The sequence below is a fragment of the Chiloscyllium plagiosum genome, chromosome 35 (assembly GCF_004010195.1).
Source record: "Chiloscyllium plagiosum isolate BGI_BamShark_2017 chromosome 35, ASM401019v2, whole genome shotgun sequence".
Classification (NCBI taxonomy): Eukaryota; Metazoa; Chordata; class Chondrichthyes; order Orectolobiformes; family Hemiscylliidae; genus Chiloscyllium; species Chiloscyllium plagiosum.
Genome location: NC_057744.1, coordinates 4,691,695 through 4,701,782, shown reverse-complemented (window position 1 = coordinate 4,701,782; position 10,088 = coordinate 4,691,695). Strand labels below are relative to the sequence as shown.

The 10,088-nt window shown below is 43.7% G+C and overlaps 1 protein-coding gene across 2 annotated transcripts in view; it reads left to right on the top strand.

Annotated features, from left to right (window-relative positions):
* Positions 1–1,129: 1,129 nt before the first annotated feature.
* The window catches only part of LOC122540508 (sodium channel subunit beta-4-like), a 21,662-nt gene continuing 12,703 nt past the window's right edge, over positions 1,130–10,088 (top strand). For both annotated transcript variants that reach the window (XR_006309332.1, XM_043676372.1), the window contains exon 1: positions 1,130–1,498. Coding sequence is in view for 1 of the 2 variants with exons in the window: in XM_043676372.1 (XP_043532307.1) it covers positions 1,411–1,498 (88 nt within the window). In the remaining variant the exon portion in view is untranslated. The remainder of the gene's footprint in view (positions 1,499–10,088) is intronic.

The following is a 10,088-nucleotide window of genomic DNA, read 5'->3' as shown; positions in this document are numbered from 1 at the left end:
CAAGAGTGCAGGTGACCAAAAACGTGGTCAAAAAAGTTAGTTTAAGAAGCATGTTAAGGGAGGAGATTGAGGTCCCAAGGCAGAGGGGCTCAGGGAGGAACTCCTAGTAGCAGGGATTTGGGTGACAGACAGCATGACCACCAGTTATGGAGTGGCTATATATGGGAATGTGCAAGAAGCCGGAGTAAGTGGAGTGCAGATAGGAGGGTGTGAGGTGAAGAAAGTTCGGAAAGACAGGGAGGGGAGAGGCCAGGGAAGGGATTGGACAATGAGGGTACATCCGCCTCCATTTTGACACCCCCCTCCGTTGCCAGTTTGATGCCAGGATAATGGTGATGGGGTGGGTGACCGGGGACTGAAACGGACTCGGCTGTTGTGCCAAGTGCAGCCTGTGGAATCGGATCCCTGTAGGACCCTGGCTTCCTTCAAGCCAGGAGAGAAACTGGAAGGTGAGCAGCTTTACCCTAGCTCCCTATCCTGTGGCATATTCCCGGAATCGGGAAGCACAGCTACCGGAACTGTCCATTTGATAGAGCTTTCTATTTTAGGAGCTAGTTCAGGGAGGCACTGAAGGGTGGAATGTGATCCCATCAAAGTCACAGTGGTCCAAAAACCAATATTCCCAAGATGTCCCGAAACCTATTGATCACTGCAATAACATTCCAAATCAGTCCGCAGAATTCAAGCCAGTTTCTCTGAACGCCTTCAATCTTGAAGTTAAAGAGCCAGGCGATGAAGTTCAGAAAGTTGTTAAAAACTTTGATAAATTATTGTGGGGGTGGGAAACAATTTACAATGGTCTGGGACTACCTACATTTGCAAAGTTATTGAGAGTAGGGTTTATGTTGGTAATAAATCGCCGTGTCTTTGCAGACTGGTGTTTTGCTTGGTCCCTCTTGGCTGATGACGAAAGCAGTTTTGTGACTGCAATGCAGAATTTGCAGTGAACGGAATGATAAGGGGCTTTTCGCTGCTGTCCCGGCTTCAGGAGCAGGTTTACGCAGTGTGTGTGTGTGGAGAGAGGGAGAGAGAACAAGTGGGAGGTTATTGTGCATTCAAAAGTACGCTCGACACCGACGCAGTTCCTCCCCTTCTCTCTCTCTCTCTCTCTCTGTCTCTCTCTGGTTATTGTGCATTCAAAAGTACGCTCGACACCGACGCAGTTCCTCCCCTTCTCTCTCTCTGTGTCTCTCTCTGTGTCTCAATCCCTGACAAGTGCAGATCCTCTATGACCATCCCCAGAGTGAGAGCTGCTGGCTCCCCACCCCGTCTCTCTCTCTCTCTCACACACACAGACACACACACACTCTCTGGGGTTTCAAAGCAGCACTCCCCCAGTGTTTCCTGCCCCCTTCCCTCCCACAACATCCCGGGATTCTGAGCCGCAGGTATTGATCGAACTCTCCCAGAATGAGGGCTCAGAAAATGCCCTTGGACTTCGGTGGAGAGGAAGCAGCAAAAGCCTTCCCGAGTAGACTTTTAACGGCTGTTGTGATCGGTAAGAACAGGGACCTCAGGCTAGCATTGCGGTGACTGTGAACTTTTTTTAAAAAAAGACGATTTATTAACCAGTGAGTGGATTTCATTGAGTCCTCTCCATCCGCAGAGAACAGGTTTCGCATTAATCTTAGTACTGCGAGGTTTCTTTCTTTTGCTTGCTGTTTTTCATTGTCTTTTGTTTTATACAAGTGGTCTCCTCGGTTTCCCCGTTTGTGGCCGATCTCTGGGTTACGTTCCCTTGTTTAATTATTGTTAGAGAGAGAGAAAGACGCGCCGGACTGATTGCTACAGGGAAATGATTGTGTTCCTTTAAGTTTGATAAGAAATGCAGATGAATGCTGTGCTGATAAGGACTTGATTTGAGAGCTGGTTTCTGGCTGGGAGCTGTGTATGAAGTGCCAATGTATGTTTACTTGGAGTTTGAGTAACTCCCTCCAGACTCAGAGGCTGTCCTGCACCAACTCCGAAAATAACCCGACGTCCGCATTTCCCTGATCACACGCTGCTGATCCGACCCTGCCTCCCCCAGCTCTGTCACCAACAGCGGTCGGACAAATACCTCTGACATTAAAGGTGTTGTTTTCGGGTTTCTGGGGCCGATGGCAGTTTTCAGACCAAAAGCTGCGATTCAGGCCGAGATTTAAGTTGAACCGTTGCTTTCTGCTGCAGCATTGAGACTGGAATTCTGACCACTGAAATCACTCCTGGCATGCTCATATTGGGTAAAGATAACACATTTATTACTATTAAGACTTAAATTCCGAGTTCACATCTCAGTGACCTGGGTATCCTTGTGCATGAATTGCAAAAAGTTGGTTTGCAGGTGCAGCAGGTAATTAAGAAAGCAAATGGAATATTGCTAGAGAGACCCATTTTAAAAGTAGGGAGGTTATGCTGTATAGTGTGCTGGTGAGGCCACACCTGGATTAGTGTGTGCAGCTTTGGTCTCCTTACTTGCAAAAGGATGTTCTGGCACTGGAGGGAGTGATTCCAGAGTTGAGTAGGTTGCGTTATGGAAAGAATACAGAAGAAATTTACAACGATGTTGCCAGGACTTAACGGTCTGAGTTACAGGGAGAGGTTGGACTAGCTCGCACATTTTTCTTTAGAGCATAGGAGACTGAGGGCAGAGTCTGATAGAAGTTATAAGATCGTGAGAGGCATGGATAGGGTGAATGCACTCAGTCTTTTCCCCAGAGTTGAGAAATCAAGGACTAGAGAAGGCGTTAGTTTAAAGTTAGAGGGGAAAGAATAAAAACGAACCTGAGGGGCAACATTTTTACACAGAGGGTGGTGCGCATATGGAATGAGCTGCCAGTGGAAGTGGTTGAGGCATGTACATTAACAACATTTAAAAGGCATTTGGATGAATACATGGTTGGGGAAGGTTTAGAAGGATATGGGCTAAGTGCTGAGAAATGGGGATGGACATTTTGGTCAACATGGACCAGTTTGGGCCAAACGGCCTGTCTCCATGCTGTAGGGCTCTATGACCCTATGAACAATTGAGTAGACTGGGATTATGTTCATTGGAATTTAGAAGAATGAGGGGTATCTTATAGAAACATATAAAATTGTGAAGGGAATAGATAAGATAAAAGCAGGGAGGCTGTTTCCACTGGAGAGTGAAACGAGAACCAGGGGCCATAGCCCAAAAATAAGGGGGAGCAGATTTCGGACAGAGCTGGGGAGGAACCTCGTCACCCAAGGGGTTGTGAATCTGTGGAATTCCCAGCCCAGTGCAGCAGCTGAGGCAACCTCATTGAATGTCTTTAAGGCAAAGATAGGTTTTTGAACAGTAAAGGAATTAAGGGATATGATGAGAGGGCGGGTAAGTGAGCTGAGGACACAAAAAAGATCAGCCATGAGGGAGCAGGCTTGAGGGGCCATACGGCCTACTCTTATGTTCTTACATAATTCTTTACCAGTTTGTATTTACTGTCCATGCATCCAGTGCCATTTGGATATAACTCCATTTCCATCACTATAATGAGGAAGGATGTAAACAATAGTTTTGTTCATCTTTTGCGACATTTGCCTTGGTATTGGAAGAGAGTCTCAGGGTTAATGTGCCATCTGGAACAACCTTTCACAATGTCCAGTTTCTGAATGGTCTCACAATGAACCATGAGCAGGATTGAGTTAAGCTATGCATATGAACTGGTGGAAAGGGCAGCCAAGTGGGGGATGAACTTCAATGCAGAAAAGTGTGAGGTAACTCATTTTTGTAGGAAGAATGCAGAGAGACAATATGAACCAAATACACTACTAAAAGGATTACAGAAACGGAGAGACCTTGATGTATATATGCATAAATTATTGACAGTGGCAGGGGAAATTGGAACACTGGCTGGGCCTCAATTCGAATATTGCACTATACTCTGGGTGCAAAACTAAGATCAATGTGGAGGTATGTGAGAGCGTGCAGAATAGATTCACAAGAATGGTTCCAGATATGAGGGACTTCAGCTTTGTTGGTTTATTAGAGACATTGAGACTTTCCTTTGGAGCAGAGAAGGATGAGAGGTTATTTTATAGAAACACAGAGAATCTTGAGAGAGCAAATAGAGAAAAACTATTCCCATCGTTGAAGTGGCCAAAAACCAAAGGGCTCAGATTTAAGGTAATTGGAAACAGGATCAGTGGAGACTTGAGGACAAATCTTTTGTGCAATTAATTGTTAGAGAATAGAATGTGTGACCTGAATGTGCAATGGAGGCAATTTCAATCGAGGCTTTCAAGGGGACATCAGATTTTTATCTGAAAAGAAGGAATGGGTGGGGTTATAGGGAGAAGGTGAGGATTGAATTGCTCCTTTAGAGGGCCAGCACAGATAAAATGGACCTAATGGCCTCTTTCCATTATATAACTAATCTGTAAGTCTGAATAAGGTAACTTTTCAGATACCCAAGAGTTGAAAATCTAGATGAAATGAGGGGTATTCAATCTGTGTCCTGTGGTCATGATTGACCTTTCATTCTGATGGCCAAATTCTTGAAATTCAGTAAAGTCAGTCTGATTAATACTTAAAACTGCTTATTTGTTGGTTATGCAATACCCTTCCTTGCCATAGCTTGTTCATCTCTGTCCACCTCTCCACTTCTTAAATTCTGACCTTGCACAACCCCCAATTTTTATCACCCCACAATTGGAAGTAGTACCTTTGCAGTGTGGGTACTATGTTCTGAAAGCTTCTTCCCAACCTTCTGAAGTTATCTAACCTCTATCAAGATGCATCTTATAGTCCAGCTCTTCACACATCCCCCCTCATTGCTCGGTGTCAAATTTCAGCTGATTATCCTTATGTGTCAAATCATTTTGTTACATTTAAAAAGCTGTATTAAGTTCTTGTTTATTCTGTTTGAACTTTGTCAGACTTGAGGTTTGGAGAATGCTGGTGCTGCACTTGGAGATGAATCTTAAATCAGGACACTATTAGAATCAACAAACAGCAAGAAAAAAACAGGGATTTGAACTTGTTATCCTGAAGTTGAATGAAACTAATGAGAGCACATACTGATAAAATACTTGGACAACACTGCCCTATAGTGGTAGTGCCTGTTGATGTCCATTATCCATAAGGAGGTAAGGTCAGAGATTTGACCGTGAACCATTTCCCAAACTCTACATAAACATATCCATTGATAGCAGTGAGCTTTTTAGTGACATCACCTATCAGAAGAAAATTGGACAGAAACTTGGGAAGGGAAAAAATGTTTGCACGGGCTATGGGGAAAAGATAGAATCTAAGAATTTTACGGTCCAGAAGGAGGCCATTTGACCCACAGTGTCTGTACCAGCTCTCGAAAGAGCTACCCAGCTAGTCCCACTCTCCAGCCTATCTCTGTAGCCCTCTAAGTTCATCTGTTTCAAACATAAACCCAGCTTGCTTTTGAAATCTCACATGGAATCCACTTCCACCACTCTCTCAGGCAACGCATTCCAAATCCTAACAATTCTTTGAGCAAAGAGATTTCTCCTTATCTCATTCTTAAGATGCGAGCCTAAGAGGTGTAGTTAGTAAGTTTGCAGATGACACCAAAATTGGAGGTGTAGTGGACAGCGAAGAAGGTTACCTCAGATTACAACGGGATCTTGATCAGATGGGCCAATGGGCTGAGAAGTGGCAGAAGGAGTTTAGTTCAGATAAATGCGAGGTGCTGCATTTTGGGAAAGCAAATCTTAGCAGGACTGATACACTTAATGGTAAGGTCTGAGGGAGTGTTGCTGAACAAAGAGACCTTGGAGTGCAGGTTCATAGTTCCTTGAAAATGGAGTCACAGGTAGATAGGATAGTGAAGAAGGCGTTTGGTATGGTTTTCTTTTTTTGGTCAGAGTATTGAGTACTGGAGTTGGGAGGTCACGTTGCTGCTGCAGAGGACATTGGTTAGGCCACTTTTGTAATATTGCGTGCAATTCTGGTCTCCTTCCTATTGGAAGGATTTTGTGAAACTTGAAAGGATTCAGAAAAGATTTACAAGGATGTTGCCAGGGTTGGAGGATTTGAGCTATAGGAAGAGGTTGAATAGACTAGTGCTGTTTTCCTTGGAGTGTCGGAGGCTGAGGGGTGACCTTATAGAGGTCTGTAAAATCATGAATGGCATGGATAGGATAAATAGACAAAGTCTCTTCCCTGGGATGAGGGAGTCCAGAACTAGAGGGCATAGGTTTATGGTGAGATGGGAAAGATATTAAAGAGACCTAAGGGGCAGCTTTTTCACGCAGAGGGTGGTACGTGTATAGAATGAACTGCCAGAAGAAGTGGTGGAGGCTGGTACAATTGCAACATTTAAAAGGCATCTGGATGGGCATAGGAATAGGAAGGGTTTGGAGGGATATGGGCCAGATGCTGGCAGATGGGACTAGATTGAGTTGGGATATCTGGTCGGCATGGATGAGTTGGACCGAAGGGTCTGTTTCTGTGCTGTACATCTCTATGACTCTATGACTCTAAGTCTCTTACTGATAATCTTGAAATTGTGGCCCCTAGTTACTGACGTACCAACTAATGGAAACAGAATATCATTCTTCACCCTGTCAAAATTGTTTATAATCTTGAACACCTCAATATGGTTACCTCTTGATATTCTCTGCTCCAAAGAGATTAAGCCCAATTTCTCTAATCTTTCCTTGTATCTAAAATCCTTCATTCCTACTATTGTTCTAGTAAATGCAGTTTGGACTCTCTCCAGGGCTTGAAGTCCTTCCTTACATAAGCTGCCCAGAACTGAACACAATACTCCATATGTGGTCTGACCAATGATTAAAGATAGGGGAGTAGGACCAATGGCGCTGTGAATGAGCCAACTCATGCATGATGGATTGAATGGCCTCTTTGTATGTTGTAAGATTGTATGATACTGAAGTGGGAGTGGGGGAAGTCATACCCAACAGTTCCTGTGTGCTATTGTTTCAGCAGAGGTCACTGAACACTGAACACTGAACACTGAACAGAGCTCTGCGCTTTAGATTTTTCTTTGTCCCTGCCTAGTCTAAGGCTAATTTGAGGATTTAGCTGAGATTAAATAACAGCGTAGAGTAGGTCAGCATTGCAGCTGGTATTTTGGAGTCTGTGTGACGTATTCTCAACTGATAATGGTGCATCCATCCAGTGAGTTGAACCTTGGAAATGTCCCTTTAAGAGTGTTTAATGGAATATTAAAAGGTGGTGAGGCAATGCAGAGAAAATGCCAGCTAGAAAAGCAAGAGACGTTGCTGTCTGTGGACAGACTCCAATGACTTGAGGAGCTGGTGCAGTTCAAAGGTTTGATATCATTTTGTTAAGAGTGATTAGGGTTTACAAGACAGAGACTTCTACAAAATATGCTTCTGAAAATTTTCAGCTGCAAAGAAGGAAAGCTTAACTATCAGGTGCAGCGATGGCTGGATCCCATCCAACTCTGACCTGAATTGATGTGATGGGATTATTGAATCGCAGCTTTAACTGAGCAAGGTGTATGGTAGAGAAATTTCAGTTGGTGAATTTTCTGGAACAAACTTGAATAATGGTGATTTCTCATGATTGACAGAAAGAAGATGCATTTATAGTCATAGAGTCATACAACACAGAAATAGACCCTTTGGTCCAATTTATCCACACTGACCAGACATCTCAATCTGACCCAATCCCATTTGCTCATTGGCCCATATCCCTCTAAACCCTTCCCATTCATGTATTCATTCAGATGCCCTTTAAATGTTGTAATGTACCAGCCTCCATTACTTCGTCTGGCAGCTCGTTCCATACAGACACTTTCCTTGCATGAAAAGGTTGCCTCTTGTGTCCTTTCTAAGTCCTTCCCCTCTCACCTTAAACCTGTGCCCTCTAGTACTGGACTCCCCCTACCCTGAGAAAAAAGACCTTGGCTATTCACTCTATCTATGCCCCTCATGATTTTATAAACATCTACAACGTCACCCCTCAGCCTCCGAAGCCCCAGGGAAAACAGCCCAGCCTCTTCCCATAGCTCAAACCCTCCAACCCTGACAACATCCTTGTAAATCTTTTCTGAACCCTTTCAAGTTTCACAACATTCTTCCTATCGAAGGGTGACCAGAATTGTATGTATACACAGCACCCTTTGTAAATTTAGGGAACCCAAAACAATTTGCAACAAATGAAGTACTTTTTAAGTGGAGTTACTGTCGTAATAGTGAAACTATTTATGCACAGCAAACTGCCACAAGCAATAACATGGTACTAACCAGATAGCCCCTATCAGTAATGTTGGTTGGAGTGTAAGTATTGGCCAGAACACTGGGGATCTTGCTGTTCTGTGAAAACTGTCACAGGATCCTTTCCAGACAGACAGACTCTCAGTTTGACAGGTCAGTTTTCTGACACAGCAACACTCCCTCAGCGCTGCACTAGACGCTGTCTTGGATTTTTGTACTCAGGCCTCTGGAGCATGAATCAACTCCACAAATCTCCAGATTGGAAGCAAGAATCCTCCCCACTGAGCCTCAGCCCAAACAGTGACAAATCATGGTCAAAAGTTGAAAGGGCAAGATATTCAGAAAGTAGTGACAAGGTGACATTAAGATTGAGTTTTAAATAAAACACCATAGGTGGAGCTGAATGGTGAGGAGGGAGACCCAAAAATAGATCAAACTTTCAGATGGCATTCACTTTTCTTTCAGAATCAGAGATGTATGCGGGCATTTCTGATGGACATTAGATGTTTGGGGGAAGATAGGAAGAAGTTCTGTGCTAGAAGAGATTTCAGGCTGGGGAGTGGTCTGCAATCAGCAGAAATGCTGTGACATGGGAAGACTGTGACAAACTATGAGGGGGGGAACTGACTGGGGAGATGCCGTGACTGGGGAAAACTGCAACTAGGGGAGACTGACTGGGGAGACTCTGTGGGGAAGACTGACTGGGGGAGACTGACTGGGAGAGAGTGTGTGACCAGGGGAGACTGACCGGGGATACTCTGGGGGGAAGACTAACTGGGGGAGACTGTGTGACTGGGAAAAAATCTGTGACTGAGGGAGGGTGTGTAGGGGAGACTGTGACTGGGAGAGACTGTATGACGGGGAAAAACTATGATGGAGGAGGGTCTGTGGGGAAGACTGACTGGGAGAAACTGTGAATGGGGAATGATTCTGAGACTGGGGGTGACTGTGTGAATGGGAAGATGCTGAATGGCGAAAGTTAAAGATAGAGAGGTTTACATTTGCTGTGTAGATGGAATAGGTTTAATGGTGTGAATGACCTTTCTCTCATTTCATAGTCTTTTAAAATATATATCCATTCACATTGTACAATACTGTCTGAAATTTAATGATACTCTAGTTCTTTTAATTTGTGACTAATAATTCAGGGAGCATGCGGCCAAATTTCCTGAGATCAAGTTGTGAAAGATCTAGTAATTTATAAGTTGGCATCATAAAAATGGCTAAGAGATCATCCACCCGGTTCAGGAAGTGACATCAGGGAAGGGAATCCAGGCTGCTATCCAATTTGGACTATACGTAATTCCAGGCCAATATTATTGACATATGATCTTAACAAAAATTTACATCTACATCTAAAGAACATAGATCCAAGCATGATTTAGACATTCAAATCATGTTTAGACAAGGTCTGAACAACAGAATAATGCATTCTGGGTACATAAGCTGAAAGATGAATAAACAGTGGGAAACATTTAAAGAAACAATGCAACATGCTCAACAATGTTGTATTCCATTACAAACAAAAACTTAGTGAGAAAGATCCATTTATAAGTGACTGAGAATGTCAGTAATAAAAAACAATCTCAGCAGAAATAACACTGAATAAAGAGCTCAGCAAGGCAGGCAGCATGTGTGAAAAGAGAGACAGAATCAATGTTTTGAGTCCACTATGACTTCTTCAGAGCTTTGTGTACAAATGAGATTTGTGCAACTAAATAGTAGTCTTCTGAATGAAATAGGAGAAAGTGAGGACTGCAGATGCAGGAGATCAGAGCTGAAAAATGTGTTGCTGGAAAAGCGCAGCAGGTCAGGCAGCATCCAAGGCGCAGGAGAATCGACATTTCGGGCATAAGCCCTTCTTCAGGAATGAGGAAGGTGTGCCAAGCAGGCTAAGATAAAAGGTAGGGAGG